This window comes from Micromesistius poutassou, assembly GCF_964030765.1.
Source record: "Micromesistius poutassou genome assembly, chromosome: 5".
Lineage (NCBI taxonomy): Eukaryota > Metazoa > Chordata > Actinopteri > Gadiformes > Gadidae > Micromesistius > Micromesistius poutassou.
The window spans coordinates 12432974-12455270 of record NC_140275.1 but is presented as its reverse complement, the minus strand read 5'-3'; the positions used below and the strand labels follow the sequence as shown (position 1 = coordinate 12455270).

The 22297-nt window shown below is 43.5% G+C and overlaps 2 protein-coding genes across 2 annotated transcripts; both read left to right on the top strand.

Annotated features, from left to right (window-relative positions):
• LOC311343177 (uncharacterized protein) lies at nucleotides 1–3758 on the top strand. The gene is made up of 5 exons (XM_084468035.1): nucleotides 1–277; nucleotides 870–975; nucleotides 1150–1355; nucleotides 1875–1938; nucleotides 2434–3758. The coding sequence occupies exons 1-5, from the start codon at nucleotides 8–10 to the stop codon at nucleotides 3483–3485; spliced, it is 1698 nt and encodes a 565-aa protein (XP_084324161.1). The 5' UTR covers nucleotides 1–7; the 3' UTR covers nucleotides 3486–3758.
• A 1636-nt stretch (nucleotides 3759–5394) lies between these two features.
• stxbp1b (syntaxin binding protein 1b) lies at nucleotides 5395–19973 on the top strand (the record flags this gene model as incomplete). The annotated part of the gene is made up of 19 exons (XM_084468628.1): nucleotides 5395–5460; nucleotides 7738–7787; nucleotides 7911–7992; nucleotides 8390–8466; nucleotides 9092–9170; nucleotides 9651–9754; nucleotides 10658–10806; nucleotides 11357–11441; nucleotides 11805–11935; nucleotides 12472–12579; nucleotides 12804–12864; nucleotides 13106–13171; nucleotides 13828–13908; nucleotides 15251–15389; nucleotides 15716–15825; nucleotides 16050–16151; nucleotides 16783–16868; nucleotides 18541–18695; nucleotides 19855–19973. The coding sequence occupies exons 1-19, from the start codon at nucleotides 5424–5426 to the stop codon at nucleotides 19971–19973; spliced, it is 1821 nt and encodes a 606-aa protein (XP_084324754.1). The 5' UTR covers nucleotides 5395–5423.
• Between the last annotated feature and the right edge of the window lie 2324 nt (nucleotides 19974–22297).

Genomic DNA, 22297 nt, shown 5'->3' with positions numbered 1-22297 from the left:
AGACGTCATGGCTTACAAACAATCGAAGCATGGCAGTTGCTCAGTGTTTGGATGTACAAATGAACACAAAAGTCTATTTTTAGTTCCTTCATCCGAGCCTCTGAAGAACCAGTGGGTTAATTTTATTTTCTCTGGAAATGCGACAGTCTGCGCCAAACATTTCACCGACGACTGCTTCCTCAATTTGGACCAATACAGAGCTGGACTTGCTGAACGTCTGAAAATGAAGTCTAGATCAGTACCAACTCTCCGTGGCTCAGCTACAAACCTCGGTAAAGTAAGTCAACCAACGCTATATCATTGTGTTGCTTTACTGTATATGGTTACCTTTTGTTACCCTTATAATTTGGCTGTAACATTAGCTCTACAGCCAACAGCCCAGTTACTGTCGCTAATGTAAAGTACTAGCTAATTCTATACTAGCATCAGGTGTGTGTGTGAATGCACACACTGTAACGCGAGTGTTGTTATTTGCACTTCTTTGTTATTTGGATAACCGTTCTGACTGAGTGTGCACCTCTGCAAACCAGGGGGATCACACGAGAATGTGCACAATTCAACAAAGGGGGTACAGGCACTGATCTCGATTGCTTGGATACCAAGGGAATGTCCCGAATCTTCAACAATGTCTGCTCACCATACTACAAACGAATACTGTCTTTTAACAGCTACGTGACCGCAGTTCTAGCGTTTTACTGATGAGGAGATAATTATGGCTTGTTAACTTTTCCTAAATACATAGGCCCACTCATGTTTTCCCCTTCACTTCTGATTCAAAACAATGGGTTATTAGCAGATTTCTGCAGAGCTTGATGTGCAAGTACAACATTTAGTAGGCCTACTTATTTTACCTTGTTGTTTCTACACAGGCCAGCACATCAAGTGCTTACATTGAGCTGCTTCTCTCAAGGGATGTTGCCTGTCAGACAGACGACCTGGAAACACATACTGTAGGCACACACTTTAAACGTGAAGGTATGAACTTTCCACCTTGATTACTTTTACTTACCCTGTTATAATGTAATGTCCCCAATTAATGTAATGCAATTGGCCCGCCGGCATATCGCATTCCAGCGTTAACGCGCGTCTTGGCGCGGTAAAGCGGCAACTCCGGCAGCCCGTAATTCCGTTTTTTTTCTCCCTCTGCAGAACACTGCGATGCCTTTGGAGATCGCTGCACGCAGCGCGGCGGCGTCACCTCTGAGAGTCTGCGTATGGACGCCCCTGGCTACTCACACATGTCCAGTCACAACGGGGAGCTGAGGATCCTGAGCTCGCTGTCTGCGGACCACAGCGTGGCCACGGGCCTGGAGCGCGGCGAGAGGTTGGTCCACTGTGAGGAGATGAGTGTGCAGGTTGGAAATCATCTTCTCATTCACCATCCAAAAGAGAGGCTTCCTCTGTTACAACTCCAGCACACACCTATAGAAAGCACACACCTTTATGATTCAGTAAACGTTTTTACTCTGCCAAATATGCCCGTTAAGGGTTTTTGTAAATCCCGTTTGTAGCCTACACTCAGATGTGAACTCATTCTTGCATGCGAGTGTCTTGAATCATGAAAAATAAAAACATTCAGATTATGCAAATTATTGTAAAGAGGTGTACTCTCTGTGCGTAGCCCCGCCTTGTGAACCAGTGAACCAAGAAAGCCGACTCTGTGACGAAGGGGGATTTTACCCCCTCAGTTTCACACAGGCAAGACAGTGAAATTGCAGGCTGTGCCAAGCCGCGACCGAAAAGGCTTGGCAGTGTAAAAATGGCTAATGTGTCGTTAGTGGGGATTGACAACTATTCTGTTCTATTCTATTCTGCAACTATTTCTTTATAAATTAAATATGTATTGTGTGTTTCCTTCTTTATGTGGAAAGCAGCAAATCCCAGACACCATTTCAATCAAGGTTGAAGAGGATATTGGTGGAGGCATGCCCGCTGTAGGTTAGTAATACACATTGCATCTATGCAAGCAAACAACCTGGATCAACTGAGAATGTACTCGATTCTACCTGTGCTAAAAATCCAGGTCCTCTTTGGAAAAGCATCATGACCAGAGCCTTGCTAAACACGAGGACTACTTATACAGTTTTTTAGTAGAATGATTTACGTCTTCTTCATGGCAGACAGGTGTCAGGAATGCTAAGATCAGCTCTGACTCCCGATGTAACTACAGTATTGGTAAAATATGTGCTAGGAATCAACAGATGACCTGGGTTGTGTCTTTATGACCTCCCCACATCCTTAAAAGGCAGAGAGGTAGAGGTGCCTTTTCAGGTTGAGCCTTTGACCCTTGACCACCCAAGGGGGACAAGCAAAAGGCATAATCCATAAATAGAAGTTGCAATACACAAGTGTGTACAGAGTACATACTGTATCCCTTTTGTGCAAATACGAATTAATACCATTACTTTCTCTCTGTCTTTTTCTTCTCTGCAGAAGACGGCAAGGACATTAGAGACTGCAGCACGCAGCGCGTCGCCATCTCAGAGAGTCTGCATGTCGACGTCCCTGGCTCCGCCCACATGTCCAGTCACAACGGGGAGCTGAGGATCCTGAGCGTCTACGGAAAAGGGGAGGGCCCACTGGCGGTGGACGGCCAAGACACCCTCTTCACCGCGTCAGAACCGGAGGCCTTGAACTCACTGTCCGTGGACCAAAGCGGGGCCAAAATCCTTAACTGTAGCGTGCGTCTCGTCCACTGTGAGGAGCTGACTGGGTGCCAGCCCTGTGTCTTGTGTGGCAAGATTTTTCCCAACAAATCCAAGATGGTCATCCACATGCGTACCCACACCGATGAGACGCCGTACGGGTGCGACCAATGCATGATGTGCTTCAGACGCAGCGCCGACCTGAAGTGCCACATGATGACTCACACCGAGGAGAAGCCCTACAGGTGTGACCAATGCACGAATAGCTTCGGACAGACACGCGACCTGATGATCCACATGAGGACTCACTCCGGGAAGACGCTCTACAAGTGTGACCAATGCGGAAAACGCTTCATTCGGAGCTCCTGGCTGAAGAGCCACATGAGGACTCACACCGGGGAGAAGCCCTACAGGTGTGACCAATGCAAGACAAGCTTCGGACACAGCTTCAACCTGAAGCGCCACATGATGACTCACTCCGGGGAGAAGCCCTACAAGTGTGACCAATGCACGAAGCGCTTCAGACAGCGCTCCAAGCTGAAGATCCATATGAGGACTCACTCCGGGGAGAAGCCCTACAGGTGTGACCAATGCATGAAGCGCTTCAGACACCAATGCAACCTGACGATCCACATGAGGACTCACTCCGGGGAGAAGCCCTACAAGTGTGACCAATGCGGAAAGCGCTTCACTCGAAACTCTTCTCTGAAGATCCACATGACGACTCACACCCACGACGGCCAGAAGCCCTACAGGTGCGACCAATGCACGAAGCGCTACAGACATCAATGCAACCTGAAGAACCACATGTTGAGGACTCACACTGGCAAGAAGCCCTGAAGGTGCGACCAATGCATGAAGCGCTTTGGACATAGTGTCAACCTGAAGCGCCATGTGAGGACTCACACCGGCGAGATGCCCTACAGGTAGCTTCGGACAGAGCGCCAACCTGAAGACCCACATGAGGACTCACACAGAAGCCCTGCATGTGTCTGCAGTGCAACGCCAGCTACAGCGACCCAATCAATTTCCGTATACACATGCTCAAGCACATGGGCAATGGTGTGCTTTGACACGGGGCAACGGGAAGCTTTGATTGACACCTATCCTGTATTCATTGAAATGACTGCTTTTAGGTTTTTTTTCATCATCATTAAAGATGTTTTCCAACTTTTGATTCGCTTTGTTTTTATTGTTAATTGATGTCTGTGTGATGAAGAATAACTTATTTTTAAGACACTTCTGACAGACAAATATTTCATTTCATTTTAGAGCTTGATCATGGGAAGATACAGGCATCAAAGTTACCAAGCATACATTCAATGAGACGATGGGTGTACATGATTCTTATCGGAAACTTTCACATCATGGGTTAGTACAAAGGTGAGGGGATGTGATCATCATGGAGAGTTTAGGATTGGCCAGAGGAGAGAGCAAGTTAAATTGCAATACCCTATGGGTGAAGTGGACATGGCTGCAAGACAGTAAAAGGAATCTACACAACAAAGAAGTCAGTCGATTGGCCTCAGTATCAGACTTCGTGGCTACAGTTGCAATGCAAATGCAAGTTATCTTAAATGTGCCATGACATGCCACCAGGTGTGGTGTGATTAGCCATTGCAAGCTGTTTTGGAAATCAGCCCCTTAACACATCACAGGTATGCGTGTCCACCTAGATGTGTGACGGATAGATGAGCAATGTTTGGTATAGTCCACTGCGTAGGCTGATAGACTGATCTATCCAGCACACATCTAGGTGGACACGCCCACTTCCTGCCCCATATGTCATATGGGGCAGAATTCCATAACGGCTTGTAACGGCTAATCACACCACACCTGGTGGAATGTCATGGCACCTTTAACACCTTTTAAATTAGAGAGGGCGGGAGGGATCTCTAGGTCCAAGGAGAATGTATAGAAATTCCTTTCAATTGACTACTATTTACGTATTTAAACAGGGTTTATATAATTTGTATACAATTGTATATTTTAGTTATGCTTGATATTTCCAAGACAATGTCATTACCGTTACCTTTGTTATTAAAAATTGCCTGCAAAGTTCACTTGTAAAATAGACTGCAATTGAACCCCACATTATACATGATTGTGCTCATTTCACTTACCTTTTCATTCTGTAAACAATGTTGTTTACTTTAAACACTGAGTGAATATTAAAGATTCTTGTTTTCACCTTGAATGCGCAGGAAATTCTGTAAAGAGATAGCAAACAGGTAAAAAAAAATCGAACAATTATTCATGACAAGTATCACTAATGATCGTTATTCATACAATCATGATCATAATAGGATAATGCAGTTTTTACTGCCCTCCTGTGGACAAAAGGCATAAATGCAGCCAATCAGTCACTTTATTTTTATTTTTTGTATCTCTTTCTTTCTATTATATTATATTCCTTAATATTCCTAAATACCCCCTCGGAAATAACGGGGGTGTCAGTCAGAGATGACTATCGACCATGCTATCGACTGAAAAGGGAAAACTAACCTGAAACATAGTTTCCTGTTAATCTCCATAAAGTGACCACGTGACCAGATACATGGCCTAATTTACTTGATCAAGTATCTGGTCACTATATCAAAACCACAGTGACTGTCACTGAACGCTTTCATGAAGGCTTTTGCTTCTAAGCGGTTTACAGGAGTCCGTAAATCTGCGCGCTTTACGCATTTCCCGCCAGGCCTCAGGTAGGTCCCGCCCCCTACCAGTTCAAAGCCGGAGTTGGATTTAGGAGAGCACGGAGCGCAGAGACGCTTCACCATGGCACCCCTCGGACTTAAAGCACTTGTTTGTGACAGTAAGTGCGAAAATGTTTCATTTACTCTAGGTTGATTTGATCCTACCTAATAAATCTGACCACTAAGGCCTACGTTACTCTTTGAAATGCTGTTCAATGACTGTAGTTTCTTCCCAAAAGATTGCGCAAAAGGCGCGCATCAACCCTCCACTTAACGGTCGCTCCTACCAAATCGCTTCACTCCAGAATTCCAGATTTTTTTGGATATGATCTTTGAATAGTTTCGATCAATTCACCTTTGAGCTTTTATTCTCTTCATAGTACAGGTAGTTTTGTGTCAGAGAGCGGAGTCCTGGTTCTGCGTAAATCCTTACGCGCTAATCTGTGTCTGTGAGGATTAAAGTACTCCAGTTCCTCTTGTGCGACAGCGCTGTGTTAGCCTACTCTATGGAGTCGACCGGACTACTAAACAACAAGGACTGACTGACAGGCTACTTGTTATATTTCTGAGGATACTCATGTTATTCAACATTCATTTGGCACGAACCGTTATTGTGCATCAGAACGGTTCTTAGCACCAGGCGCTTGTTAAGTCTATTGTCACGCACACTGTAAACATTCCGTGGATGACCACCAGGCTAAACCCCCAGCCCACACAATGTCCTATATATGGCGGCCAGATGGAACAAGTGATAACTTGCTAGATATCGTTTCAACTCGAGTGCCCTATATTTGTTCAAGGGTAAAAATTAATCTGTTCATGTATAGATCGAACAAATGGATCACAATTTGGTTTGTGCCATTTTACAATAGGCCTACTCCTCCAAAGTCACGGTGGTGCTAGTTCTGGTGGTGTAAATGATGGTGTTGATGCTGTCAGTGGTGGTGAATCACAAAAAAGTAACAACGTGTGTATATTTCATAATTTAAAGGCAGTCACTGTGAAGATTGTTACATTTCGCAATTAAGCCATAATATGCATATCTACGCATTCGAAATTATTCTAGCTTGTGTGGCGCACGTGCTTGATGGATATTGTCTGTCTCCTGAAGCCTGGCTGGATGTAGCTAATATGTCCGGCGGGGGCGTTGTCTCTGTCCTGTCCTGTCTTTGTCCAGCTCTCACCTAATCCTCTAGTAATGAGATCCACAGAACCATTCACTTATTCCATGATGGAAGCCCATGGATTGTCGTTTTATTATCATTTATTATCTATTGAATACACTGATTTCAGAAACATGTCGTCAGGGCCAGGGCATCTTATTCAAAGTAGATGCTACTGGTATGTGGACATTGTACCTTCGGCTGGGAGTCAAACTCTATCCACCCCGTTATCCCGCCTCCATATGCTTTTCTTGCTGTATTCAGTTTCTATCTTATATCTTATTCTATCTTATTTCTATCTCGTGTGGCTTCAGTGTGCAACAAGACACAATGTTTTTTATGCTAGTAACCACTAAAGTCTGAGCTTATGCTGGCCACGTGTATGTCCTGCTGTGTGTTATCAGATGTATGTGGGTGCTAGTGTGTGTGTGTGTGTGTGTGTGTGTGTGTGTGTGTGTGTGTGTGTGTGTGTGTGTGTGTGTGTGTGTGCGTGTGTGTATGTAGTTCTATGTATGTTAGTATGTGATCAGATATGTGTGTGATGTAGTTGTGTGTGTTTGTATTAACACACACAACTACAGATATTTGTTTTTGATGGTGTATATGTGTGTTAGTATGTGATCGGATATGTGTGTATGATGGTCTGTGTGTGTGTGGGACGTCCCATAGACTTACATAGAAAGATCTGGAATAACGGAGCGTCTAGATGGATAAGAGGATTGGGAAGAGATTATAGCCAGTGATTGCTATGGTCTCTCTCTCTCTCTCTCTCTCTCTCTCTCTCTCTCTCTCTCTCTCTCTCTCTCTCGTCTCTCTCTCTCTCTCTCTCTCTCTCTCTCTCTCTCTCTCTCTCTCTCTCTCATCTCTCTCTCTCTCTCTCTCTCTCTCTCTCTCTCTCTCCTAACAAACAGGCAAAAACGCACACACACATCAGGGAGTAAACACTGCCAGGCATAAGGGTTATATTCCCTGTATAGCTAAAATGGTAGCACAAGGCATCCACAGTGCCAGGGTTAGGTGTTATATTCCCTGTGTAGCTTAATTGCTAGAGCAAGGCATTATCACCACAAGGGTTAGGGGTTCAATTCCCACTAGTCATCATAAAATCCCCCACCAGATGCCATACTGCGATGCTGTTTGTAGGTGTTGTCTAAATCAATCTTTGGATGGTTAAAATATACAGTAACTAAAAATAAAATAAAAAATACTACATGTCTATCCTTTTCTCTGCAGAGATCATGAATGAGGTGATCAGGAAGGCCAGAGAGAAGGGGAAATGGAAGGTACACACCATTCTCTCTCTCTTCATACTCAGTCCTTAATAGATCGAAAGGCATGCATGTGGCATTGGTCAAACCTAATTCAATGGGGGTGTGTGTGGGGGTGTTTCCATGCTAACGATGTAGGTGTTGGTGGTGGACAAGCTGAGTATGAGGATGATCTCGTCCTGCTGCAAGATGACAGACATCATGTCCGAGGGCATCACCAGTAAGTACCCCACTGACCCAGTATTTTCCCATCTTACCCAGTTAAATTCAGTTCAGATCACATTCCAATTCAGTTCTGGTCAGTTCACTTATTTTATTCCAATCAAGTTAAATTAAATTCAAAAAACAAAACAATTCAACTAAATTAAATTTATTTAATCTCAAAATCCATCCACCCGTGGTTTAGGGTGATGAAATCTCTCTTATGCTTCCTATTCATAGAATATATCACAGAGTGTGTATCTGTGAGGCTTCCTAGTCGTAGGAGACATCAGCAAGTGTTTATCTCTCTTGTTGTGTTCCCTAGTTGTAGGAGACATCACATAGTGTTGATCTGTTGTCCTTCCTAGTGGTAGGAGACATCACAAAGTGTTTATCTCTCTTTTTGTGCTCCCTAGTCGTAGAAGACATCACCAAAAAGCGCGAGCCTCTTCCCAGCATGGAGGCTATCTACCTCATCACTCCCACAGATGAGGTGAGAATGAGATGTGAAAAGATGTCTGGCACATCATCTGCCAAACTTCGGAGCGTGGCGACAATCTCCTCCGTTTCTGACACATACGAACAAAAACAAGGAAATTACGAGCAAGTGACGTAGGTCCCACCCACACGCGATTCGCTGATAGACGAAACCAAGCGTTTTGCAGAGCTTTTTGCGGATTGAAATGTCATTTGAATTTTGCAACACACGGAGCGTGGCGAAGTGCATTGCAGTCACGGGGGCACTAAAGCTTTTCCATTTGAATAAAGGCACTCAAAAAACAAAATGTTAATTATATTTTTATTTATAACTTTTTCAAATTGAATTGAGGATTTCATTGTCACTGTACATATTAAAATACACTTTGAATAACGTATTTTGAAATTACTTTATTAAATTGCATAATGAATTGTCAATTGCATAATGCAATGACTTATTGAATTGCAAATTGCATTTTCATTTGAATTTGGCTACATATATGCTTCCATAGGACAGGTTTCAGATGGAGCGTATATTACAGTCTCAGGTTTCAGATGGAGCGTATATTACAGTCTCAGGGGTCAGGCGGTTGATATCACTCCTGTTCTGAACTCACCTCTCTGTGTTGTGTGTCTCCCAGTCAGTAGATGTTCTGATCGAAGACTTCAGAGACCCCAGGAACCCGCAGTACAGAGCGGCCCACGTCTTCTTCACCGACAGTAGGTCACCAGGCGTCCTAACGCCATCATCACCACCTTAAGACACATACATAAAGGTTGATTTCAAGTGGGAAATGGTTTTTTATATAAAATTGTTTCATATTTGACTCTTTTATAAATGTATTGTTGCATTAATGCTGGTACTTTAACATGTATAAATGTAGTTCACTGTTTTTATATTCCAGGAACGTACTTTTCATTTACAGAGGAGAACAGTTTGTAGAGATATCGGAGGATTGCTCCAAAATATTTGTTAAGGGTCTCCACCTTAAGTACAATTTGGGAAACATGCTTAATCGTATTTAAACATTTGTCAAGTATAATAGTATATATTTTAATGCTTGTTCAAACTGTGACTCATCCACCAAAGCTTTACACTTTGAGTAGAAATGTTACATTCAACATCCCATACATGCCAGGCTGTAAGTTATCAACAGTGCTTCTGATCTCTGAGTAACTCTGGCACATGGCTCCCCACAGCTATCCCAGACACGCTGTTCGGCCTGCTGACCAAATCCCGCGCCTCCAAGGCCATGAAGGCCTTGACAGAGATCCACGTCTCCTTCCTTCCCTACGAGTCTCAGGTAGGTCACCCTTATCACACTTATCTCGGCTCCAGCAGTCCTATTATGCTATAGCAGAACACCCGGTGGGAGAAGGCTCAAAGCCTGAACCAAAAACTTCAAGGGGCAGAGTTATGTTTTTCTTCCTGTTTGGTTAACCCTTCACCCTACAAGTCTCAAGTCGGACCCTAACTCTTAACCCTCTCCCTAATCCTCACCCTCTTTCCTCACCCTAAGCCTTACCCCTTTCACCCTAACCTTCTCCCTCACAACCACCCAAACCCTCTCACCTTCAACCTTAACTTAACCCATTAGACTACCGTACCACCCTCTCCGCCGGTACAAAGAAACAGGAGTTATATTCTTTGTTTCAATGTTATTGAATATAATTCCTGTGTGTCTGACTCTTTGTATGTGTGCATGTGTGTACTAAATCCTTATTTCTCAGTGATTGTTTTATTATGGTGACAGACCATAATAAACTAAATTTAGCAGAGCTAAGGCAGGGAGGGGCCTTGAGTATTCCTGATCATCTTCTCATCTCCAATCCTCAACTACTTCCCTGTCTGTTTAATCCCTAACGAGTGAGGGGTGTTGGGGGATGTAGCCTTCCGGATCTGCCTCCATCCGCTAATCCTCATTGGGCAATTGAAGCGTAGCTCTTACTCGCTTTACCAATCAGGTTCACGGTGTCATAATGAAGGGGATTGTTTTGTTTTGATGGCTTTCGCAACAGATGCCCTCTTCTGTGTGTGTGTGTGTGTGTGTGTGCAGAAATGTGTCAATCATATTCTGTATGTGCAGAAAGCATGCAAATAAAAACTAACTTTGGGTGTGGGTGTGCATCCATGTGTGGGTGGGTGTGCTCGTGCATGCGTCCTCGTGCATGTGCATGTGTGCGCTTGTATGTGCATGTGTGTGCAGGTGTACTCTCTGGACAGGGTGGATGCGTTCCAAGACTTCTACAGCCCCTACAAGGCGGATGTGAAGAACAACATGCTGGAGAGATGTGCGGAGCAGATCGCGACGCTGTGCGCTACGCTGAAGGAGTACCCGGGCATACGTTATCGAGGGTAGGTCCCGGTACACAGCCACCTGGATCCATGTGTTGTGCTCCGTGTTGTGTGCATGCTGTGCGTTTTTTGGTAGTATGTGGTTTGTTGTTATTTTGTGTGCTGTTATTGGGTTGAGTTTTGTGTTTGTGGTATGTGTGGTTTTATATGTATGTGTGTAAGTGTGGGTGTGTTATCTGTACTGTATGTGGTGTGTGTGTGTGTGTGTGTGTGTGTGCGCATGTGGGTGTGTATCTGTGTTGTTTGTTTGCATGTTGTGTTGCATGTGGTGAGTGCGCTGTGTGTTGAATGTTGTGTTCCTTCTCACTTTCCCATCAGTACTGCTAAATAACACGTTTTGGTTGTCTTTTCGGTCATCTCCTATTTCAACCATTTGACATTTCTAAATGTGTTACTATGGTGATTAAATACTGCCTGGGCAGAAGAATGTAATGTAGCAGCTACGGTCAGAAAAGCTTTTATAGTACATTGAATCCGGTGTTGCTATTACACAATAAGAGCTGTCAAATATAAATATCGTACAAATATTTAAAGACTGTGTGCTTAACAGGGAGTATAAAGACTGCGCTACACTAGCCCAGATGCTTCAGGATAAACTGGACGGATACAAAGCAGATGACCCCACCCTGGGCGAGGTACACAGAGACCGCACGTTAACTTCCATGCATCACCCCCCCCCCCCCCACAAATAGAGTTTGCATCTTAGTGTGATGACCTTGTACACTGGACACTCTATAGCTGTAACAGCTTGAACACACAGTTTGAATTATAAAAAGATACACATGATAAAAATGGCCTTTTGTGACATTTGAAATATGTTTACCAAAGGGACAACAAATAAATGAATAACCTAGCAGTGTCTGTCTGTCTGTGGGCCTGCGTGTGTGTGTGTGTCTGTCTGTCTGTCTGTGTGCCTGTGTGTGTGTGTGTGTGTCTGTCTGTCTGTGTGTGCATGCATGTGTGTGTGTGTGTGTGTGCCTGCGCGTGTGTGTGTCCAGGGTCCGGACAAGTCTCGTAGCCAGCTGTTGATCCTGGACAGGGGGTTTGACCCCGTCTCCCCCGTCCTCCACGAGCTCACCCTGCAGGCCATGGGCTACGACCTGCTGGGCATTGAAAACGACGTCTACTCGTAAACACACACACACACACACACACACACACACACAGTGAACACGATAAACACTAACCCTCACACAGACACTTTCAGATGTGTGTTGGTCAGTACCAACATTTTTGGACAACATAACAGTGAATCGTCATACAAGTACTTGAAATGTCTCATCGCAAAGAAAGGGCTGTATTGCTATTGTTTACATTCGAGGCAAGCGTGTTCACTGGGAATGTTCTGAGGCAGAACCGGCACCACGAAGGGATTCTGACTAATGTGATTGGTAAAGGAAGTTCTAGTGAGGCCAGGATGGATGATTACGATAGTTAGATCACCTCTCTATACCCAGGTATGAGATGGTCTCTCTCTCGGTCTCTCTCTCGGTCTCTCTCTCGGTCTCTCTCTCTCTCTCTCTCTCTCTCTCTCTCTCTCTCTCTCTCTCTCTCTCTCTCTCTCTCTCTCTCTCTCTCTCTCTCTCTCCTCTAAGTGTAGCTCTCTCTCCCTAGGAATGAGACGGTCTCTCTCTTTCCCCTCTAAGTGAACCTCTCTCTCCCCAGGTATGAGACCAGTGGGATGGGGGAGGTGAGAACCAAGGAGGTTCTGCTCGATGAGGACGATGACCTGTGGCAGAGTCTGAGACACAAACACATCGCAGAGGTCTCCACGTGAGTAACACACACACACACACACACACACCCTTATCCGCTTGCCGCTCACTGATTTGTATTCTCTAGCTTCCTTGCCTTATTCTCCAGTCTCTTCTCGTCTCTCTCATTTATTCTCCTCTCGCACCCTCTCCTCCTGTCTCCTTCATTTATCTACCTCGTGTCCGCCCATATCCCTCCCTCATTATCCTTTGCTCATTATCTACCTGTCCCTCCCTCCACAGGGCTGTGACTCGCTCTCTCAAGGAGTTCTCGGCCAGCAAGAAGCTGAACACAGGAGAGAAGGTGGGAGAACAATGGGGGTGGTGGTGGGCGGGCGGGTGGGGGGTGTGGAGGTCGTGCCTTGCCCCTCAGCTCGATCAGAGCTGCCAACCATCGCATTTAATGAGCGTTCTGCTTTGAGCTGGGAAACGCTGCCGTAATAATCCATGGGTTGTGGGTGATCCAATGAGGCCTTTTTCCGGCGTTAGGCCTGGTTTGGTCTTCTGGTCAGCTTACCATGTCTCCTCCTCCTCCTCTCCTCCAGACCACCATGAAGGAGCTGTCCCAGATGCTGAAGAAGATGCCCCAGTATCAGAAGGAGCTGAGCAAGGTAAGGAGGAGAAGGAGGAGGAGGTGACACCCTGTTTAACGTGGTTCTTATTCCATTTCTTATACTTTTACTCTACTTTACTATTCTATTCTATTCCATTCTATTCTCAATACATCACAACAGAGTCCTTTTATGGAAAATCGTATTTGGCAATAAAGCACTTTATGAGTCTGGTTCCATTCTACCCTACTCTACTTTAATCTCTTCAACTTTACTGTTGGGCCCCACTCTACTGTACTGTACTCTAATCTATCCCACTTTACTCTTTTTTTTTACACTTATTATTCAACCCTATTCTGGTATATTACGCTTTAATGTTCTACCCACTCATTCTTATCTATTTCTTATATTTTCTATTCTATTTTACTTTACAAAAATATATATTGCACTCTGCTCTATTTGCTTTATTCATTTTATATACCATCCAGATAAACCTTTTTCCCTCAGAATATAGCGAGTGTATACGTCCATAGACAATATATATTTGCACATGTATAGGCACACGTGGTACATACAGTGTTGTTGGTACTCACTGCGTGTGTGTGTGTGTGTGTGTGTGTGTGTGTGTGTGTGTGTGTGTGTGTGTGTGTGTGTGTGTGTGTGTGTGTGTGTGTGTGTGTGTGTGTGTGTGTGTGTGTGTGTACTCTGAACTGCAGTACTCTACTCACCTGCACCTGGCTGAAGACTGCATGAACCGCTACCAAGGAACCGTGGACAAGCTGTGTCGCGTAGAACAGGTAGGGAGTGGACCAGCTGTGAGGAACATGTGGGGAGTGGACAAGCTGTGTAGAATCGTGATTATTTTGATTATTTATTCGACTACTCTGTAGTCGAATATGTATCTCTAGGCATTATTTATTCGACTACTCTGGTCCTTGATTGTCACTGGCTGGAGACAATTGTAAAATACAATCTCAACACATTCCTGTGACCTCATAACAATTCATTTTTAGAATGAATGTGCCACCGATCTCAAAGTATGCTAGCCTGTGATGTTGCTTGGCAACCATTTTGCTGTTTTGAGTAACTGTATTGCTTAGTGGGAGAATTATGATTGGTTTTCAATAAGTGATGGCATTTTATGTTGCTGTGTGTTTATTATGTGAAATCATACTAGGCATAGTATTTTAGTCTTTTTTTTTATACATCTTTTTATAAAAAAAAGCCTTTTTGTTCTAAAAATAAAAAAAAGCCACTTGAGGCCATGATACACAGCGATTTTAGGACAGCTAGGGGGCTTTGAAACCTGAGCCACCATGGTCATCATTAGTCACTGCTTGACGTTGTGTCGCTGAGGTAAGGAATTACTGCCGCCAGCGGGGTGGGCTACGGTGAGACACAGACAAAAATGTAAAAAGGGAAAATCTTGGCAAGATAAAATGTCTGGGATTTAATTTATGACTGCTGCTGTCTTTCGTTTCTTCTTCTAAAGACATGAACTGCAATAGTCTGGACATGGGTGAATATATCTGCAGGAATCTCTGAAGAAATTGATTTGTTGAAAAAGATGGAACAGAAATGTAGCATTAAAGTCATCAAGTCATCAAAACTTAAATCTCAAAAGAATCCTAAAAAGGATACTATTTCTCAGAGTAAGAAAAGAGCTTTAGCTTCTAACAAACATTAACATTATGTAACAAAATCTGTTTCAATATGGCACAATATGTGGGCCAGATGAAGGGAAGGGATTATTGTACGCCATATGGACTTTCTGAGGGTCAAAAAGCATAACAAAGCAGCTCTCTGACACAGAAATATAAAACGCTTACATCTCAGGGCTCTATGATGATGATGATGATGATGATGATGAAGATGGTGGGATGATGAGTATTTTTTCCATCTTGATGGGGAAGGTGAGGATGATGGTAATGATGATGATGATGGAGATGACGATGAGTATTTTTCCACCTTGGTAGTGATGAGTATTATTCCATCATTTAGAATTTCTCCTTGGGGATCAATAAAGCATTTATCACCATCATCATCATGATGGTGGTGGTGGTGTCGATGATGATGACGACGACAATGACGATGATGATGAAGTTGTTGATGAGGCTGTGTATTATTCCGTCTCCCCAGGACCTGGCGATGGGGACGGACGCAGAGGGGGAGAAGATCAAAGACCCCATGCGGGCCATTGTGCCGGTGCTGCTGGACGCCAACGTCTCCGTCTCGGACAAGATCCGCATCATCCTGCTCTACATCTTCCTCAAGAACGGTGAGCAGTGGACGCATGCAGCCAGGAACCTGCACTCCTGTGCCATCGTGACAGAGTTGGGATACAGTTCACACGTTTTGTCTCACGAGGTTTAATGAGGACATTCTCTGTGGAATTCTTCTGTGTTATTTTTATGTTATCTTTATGAATTTTTTACATAGAGTAATAGTACAAAGAGTTGTAATCTCAACGCATCTCAACGCATTCCAGCACTGAGCATGGGTGTGTGTGTGTGTGTGTGTGTGTGTGTGTGTGTGTGTGTGTGTGTGTGTGTGTGTGTGTGTGTGTGTGTGTGTGTGTGTGTGTGTGTGTGTGTGTGTGATCAGGTGTCAGTGAGGAGAACCTGTGTAAGCTCCTCCAGCATGCCAACATCCCCCCAGAAGACAGTGACATCATCTCTAACATGGCCCACCTGGGCATGCCCATCATCGCTGAGGTGAGGCCCCGCCCCCAAGAATGTGTTCCACAATATCGTTCATGACAACACACATGACCATTCATTCATCCTGTGTTTCGATATAAAGCCACTGAAGGAAGATACGTTATGATATAGATTCATCACTCTGCCATAATTAACACACTTAACTCTTTCATGGAGTCGATTTTACCGGCATGCTCTGGAGCTCACAGTGGAATAAGGTAGAACGCTGTTGTTCTCAGGGAGTCCCCAAGAAGACCAAGAAACCTGACCGCAAGGAGAGGGTCAGCGAGCAGACGTACCAGCTGTCCCGCTGGACCCCGCTCATCAAGGACATCATGGAGGTACAAATATCTGTCCCAACTGTCGCACCCCCACTATCTTTTCATCACTCACTGTGCCAACTCTCTGGCCCTAACTGCATATCGATCACTCTGTCTCAATTGTCTATTCTAACTCTCTGGCCAAACTCTTTATCCCTTACTGCATAAAAAGTATCTATCCATAACTCTATGTTCAATCTCTTTCTCAATTATCTATCCATAAATCTCTGTTCCAACTCTATCTTAACTATCTATTCTAACTCTCTGTCCAAACTCTTTATCCCTAACTGCTTATCCATCACTGTCTAAATGATCTATCCATAACTCTGTTCCAACTCTTTATCCCTATCGACATATCAATCACTCTTTCTCAACTATCTATCCATTACACTCTATCCCTACTTTCTATCACTAACTCTCTGTCCCTAATTCTCTATCATAAATCATCATGCTAATCTGTAGATACTGAGGTAAAACTAGTCACTGTAGCATTAGTCTGTAAATACTGAGGTAAAACTAGTCACTGTAGTATTAGTCTGTAAATCCTGAGGTAAAAACTAGTCGCTGTAGCATTACCGGTAGTAGTCTATACATGCAGAGGTTGAACTCCAGAACCTGGGACCACCTGTTGAGTTCCACTGTGTCTCTGCAGGATGCCATAGAGGATAAACTGGACCCAAAGCTGTTCCCATACATCTCCCAGCGCCAGGTCTCCTCCAAGTCCAGTGCTCCCTCCAGGTACTAAGACCTTCAGAGGCCCCTTAGTTCTTTAACATAACTTCCACATGACTGTGGAGGAACTTCCACATGACTCTTCAGGCAGAGTTGGCAGTCACATCATTAGGAGCTGGTAGGGGCTAGACAGTGAATACAGATACATGAAATTAAGTAGCAGGTAGGGGTGAGGTGGCTTCTTGCTTAAGGATTCCTACAGGAAGGCTGCAGACATTGGGGGTTAAACCGAGAACATGTTGGCTTGGAGTCTAACAACCATGTCACTACGGTCTCCTGTCTCCAGCTTGAATAACTTGTTTTCTTGTTATTTTCAATATATTTCCCAAGCTATCTTTGCATTTATAATATTTCACTGAAAAAAAAAAAAGGTTCACCATTGCCACACAAAGAGGGTTAATATCAATAGCACCAGGGACCAGAGAGGTTGTTTGGGCACTGAAGTGAGTTATTTGTATAGAAAGGAGGACCTTGTTTTCTCTTCCGATGATTCATCCATTGTTAAACTTAATATATGTCCCTTCTGAATCATATTAACCCCCTGTGGTCCCTCAGCAGAGAAACAGTATGTAACTGGAGAGAGAGAGAGAGAGAGAGAGAGAATGAGTCAGTATATCCTCAGTACACAGGCAGGAAATTAAATAATGTATTTTATGTTAAAATGTCAAGCCCCATCTACCCATCCATCTATCTATGTATATATCTATCCTTCAACTTAATGTATCTCTCTATATTCATACATACATCCAACATCTTCTCAATGCTTTGCCTCACATACTAAAAAAAAGCTTAATACACACCCCAACACCAGAAACTACTTCTGGCAGACCTTGCGGCCCAGAGACATTCGCTTTGTGCTGTGTGTAACGTCTGGGAGAGAGAGAGCGAGAGAGAGAGACACAGACGACTATCAACACAGACGACTATCTCTGATACTTTAGGCGCCACCCACATCCTCACCCCCACCAAGTACCTTAAAGAACTACAACACCCAGACTTCATGGACCCCAACGCGCCTCCTGAGCCGCCCGCAGAATGAGGTCACGGACGTAAATACGGAGACCGCTGTTTGTGATTCATCACCACCACCACCACCTCCTCCTTCTCTCCCACAAATATTACATAAGTCGACTACACTTGGATACACACCAAATAGATTTACACACACTCGCACACACACACACACACACACACACACACACACACACACACACACACACACACACACACACACACACACACACACACACACACACACACACACATATACAGACTGACAGACTGACATAGATACACAGACAGACACTCACACACACACACATCATTCAACATTCAATAAGAATGTGTCCGTGGGATTTTCTGTCAGGCAGACAAGAAACCAGCTCGACCGCGAGGCTCTTGTTTGCAACGTTTGGTTCGCCTAACAATGTCCAGTGTGTGCGCTCACCAGACAAAACGTAAACACAAATATAAAACATCAACTTCACCCCTGAATCGGTCCAAGTCTACTGAATTGTTGGCCTGAAAGCCCCCTAACAATACAGTGAGGTCATACCTTATGAACATGGGCGGCCCCAGTGGGAATGGAACCCCTCACCCTGGCAATGTTTAGTGCCATGCTCTACCAGTTGAGCCCTTCACATTCATTACGTCTTCCCCCTTCACCCACCAACAGCAGCGCTCGCTATGGCAACTGGCACAAGAACAAGGGCCCCACGGAGATCAAGACAGGCCCCCGGGTGCTGGTGTTCATCATCGGGGGCGTGACCTACAGCGAGATGCGCTGCGTCTACGAGGTCACCCAGGCCAACGGCAAGTGGGAGGCCGTCATCGGTGAGTCCGACCCCCCCCCCATATCGTAAGGGTTAGACAGTGAAGACGGGTCATTAGGTGGGTCATATTCACAGATGGGTCATTAAGGAGCAGGTAGGGGTTAGACAGAGAATACAGAGACAGGTCATTAAGGAACAGGTAGGGGTTAGACAGAGAATATACAGATGGGTTATTAAGGAGCAGGTAGGGGTTAGACAGTGAAGACTGGTCATTAAGGAGCAGGTAGGGGTTAGACAGTGAATACAGAGACAGGTCATTAAGGAGCAGGTAGGGGTTAGACAGTGATTACACAGACGGGTCATTAAAGAGCAGATAGGGGTTTGACAGAGACACATCATTAGGGAGCTGGTAGGGGCTAGACAGTGAATACAGATACATGAAATGAAGTAGCAGGTAGGGGTTAGGGGGCTTCTTGCTTAAGGATTCCTACAGGAAGGCTGCAGACATTGGGGGTTGAATCAAGAACATGTTGGCTTGGAGTCTAACAACCATGTCACTACGGTCTCCTGTCTCCAGCTTGAATAACTTGTTTTCTTGTTATTTTCATATCTTTCCCAAGCTATCTTTGCATTTATAATATTTCACTGAAAAAAAAAGGTTCACCATTGCCACACCAAGAGAGTTAATATCAATAGCATCAGGTACCAGAGATTGTTTGGCACTGAAGTGAGTTATTTGTATTTGTATAGAAAGGAGGACCTTGTTTTCTCTTCTGATGATTCATCCATTGTTAAACTTAATATATGTCCCTTCTGAATCATATTAACCCCCTGTGGTCCCTCAGCAGAGAAAAAGTATGTAACTGGAGAGAGACAGCGAGAGAGAAAATGAGTCAGTATATCCTCAGTACACAGGCAGGAAATTAAATTATGTATTTTATGTTAAAATGTCAAGCCCCATCTACCCATCCATCTACCTATGTATATATGTATCCTTCAACTTAATGTATCTCTCTATATATTCATACATACATACATACAATATCTTTGCCTCACATACTAAAAAAAAGCTTAATACACACCCCAACACCAGAAACTACTTCTGGCAGACCTCCCGGTCCAGAGACATTTGCTTTGTGCTGTGTGTAACGTCTGGGAGAGAGAGAGAGAAAGAGAACGAGAGAGAGTTCAACACAAGACGACTATCTCTGATACTTTAGGCGCCACCCACATCCTCACCCCCACCAAGTACCTTAAAGAACTACAACACCCAGACTTCATGGACCCCAACGCGCCTCCTGAGGGCGCAGAAGGCACTGCTGAGTCGCCTGCAGAATGAGGTCACGGAAGTAAATACGGAGACCGCCGTTTGTGATTCATTCACCACCACCTCCTCCTCTTCCTCCTCCACCCCCCGTACTGTACATCCACCTTTCCCTACCGCAACCCCCCATGAATTAAACTAAACTTAAAATAAAATTAACTTTTTTATACTTTTTTATATTTAATCATCTTTGTCTGCTCCCCTATATTTCACACGAGCCCTGTGTTTATATCTGTTGTATATATTTATTTTATCCCTGTGTGTGTATCTGTTGTGTATAACAATGTGTGTATATTTTAGTTGTGGTATAATGAGAACATTCCACAGCCTGTCGTGATCTATTGCTTTTATAAAACGGTTCCCTCCTGGCTGCCTGCAAAGTGTGCGGCAGTTGCTATGCAATACACTGTAGCGTCCTTCAGAGAAGGCTAGAGACGGTAGCTTTGTTCGCCGGCAATTTAGCCTACTATCGAGCAGTTCACTCACCGTGTGCCTATTGCTTTACAACATTTCCACCGTCTCCAGCAATCAACATATTTTTAGGCTTCAGTGAACTATGCTATTGCTTTTATATATAAATAAGCTCTGTGTATACGCTCATTATGCAACAGTTGGGAACCAATGAGATTGCTCGATTTAAGCCACTCGTTTTATAAATGTTTGTGTTTCATCCCTATGGAAGCCCATTCCCGCCAGTAAAAAAAAAAAAAAACTCTTCCTTGATAAAAAAAATAAAATACCCATTTTAAGTCATAATTATGAGATAAAAAGGTGAAATTATGAGATAAAAAGTCATAATTATGAGATAGAAAATAAAGTGTGCATGTGCTCCAGTAGCGCTGTTTTCAAAGGTCCCTTCATCGTCACCATCATCGCTGGCATCTCCAACCATGCTTAAATTAACTAAACAAATTAGATCTCTGTTCGTGTAGCTTTGACTACATGAACAGAGATCTAATTTGTTTAGTTATAACAGTGTACTTATTGAAAGACTTTAACAAAAGTAACCATAGCTGTAATTCTTACCTTATTCAGGATAGCTTGTCTTTTTCATGGTTCGGGATGCCAGCGGTGATGATGACGCATTTTGTATCTCATAATGACTTTTTATCTCATTATTGTGACTCTCATAATTTCAACTTTGTAACTCATAATTTCGACTTTTTATCTCATAATTATGACTTACAGTGGGGATTTTATTTTTTATCAAGGAAGAGTTTATTTTTTTATATTTTTACTGGCGGGAATGGGCTTCCATACAACCCTGTGTGTATCTTTTGCATATTTAATCCCTGTGTCTGTTGTGTATAACATTGTGAGAATATCGTTTGTATAAATGTGTTGCATCCCTGTGTGTATCTTTTGCATATTTAATCCCTGTGTGTGTATCTGTTGTGTATAACAATCCAACTTTCCCTCTGTTTATCTGTGTGGTTATAGTGTTTGTTGGGACATGAATCTGATGTATCACATTGTACATTGTTATTGTAGCTAAGACTGGTATTGTCCACATCAACACAACAGATGCCATATTTGGACTTTACCATGATTCAGTTTTAAGTCATTTTGAAGACCTAACCTTGACAACTCAATGAAAATGCATCCTAAATGTCAAACGGAATGCTCACTAGAAATAATACGTGTTGTTTTCATGGTTTCCAAAGATCCTTCAATGTTTCCCCACCCAGCTCACCGCTAAGCCTCAGTGAAATAAGGTCGACGTTGTCTCTGCAACTTTAGCTCACATTACACCTGTCGTTTTTTTACCTTCAGGATCAACTGGAATCATCAACCCGCCCCGCTTTCTGAACGCCCTGAAAACCCTGGACAAAACAGAGGAAGAGAAGAAAAGCTAAGACTCCCATTGTAACGCTAACCCTAACAAAATAAACCTTACATGTTGCAGACATACGTTGCTCAAAGCATCATAATACTGTAAGAAAATCCATAAACAACCCGTTTCATTCATATGTCACCTAGTTATAGTATATAAACCAAATGAGATACTTTCAGTTTGTGTTTGTTTGTGTAGACCTCTCCTCTGCTGTTTACTTTTTAACTTTAAATTTACTGGAAATGTTTGAATTTGTGTTAAATATTGAGCATATTGCATTGCAGTAGCATGGATGATGTATTTATTATTATTTAATTAAGGCCTACATCGTTTTTTTAAAGAATGAATGCATTTTAGAATAAATGGGTAAGACTGCAAAGTGACACAAAAAACAGGCAGGGAAATTTATCTTAGCTAATGCGAATGAATGCTAAGGATATTTTAATAATATAAAACAGTGCTTTCAAATAAAAAATGAAATTACTTTTATTTATGATCTGCGACT

Coding starts and splice junctions, on each gene's coding strand:
- LOC311343177 (XM_084468035.1), top strand. CDS start 8: ATGGCTTACAAACAATCGAAGCATGGCAGTTGCTCAGTGTTTGGATGT. Junction 976..1,149: donor CACACACTTTAAACGTGAAG/GTATGAACTTTC, acceptor CTCCCTCTGCAG/AACACTGCGATGCCTTTGGA. Junction 1,356..1,874: donor GTGAGGAGATGAGTGTGCAG/GTTGGAAATCAT, acceptor TGTGGAAAGCAG/CAAATCCCAGACACCATTTC.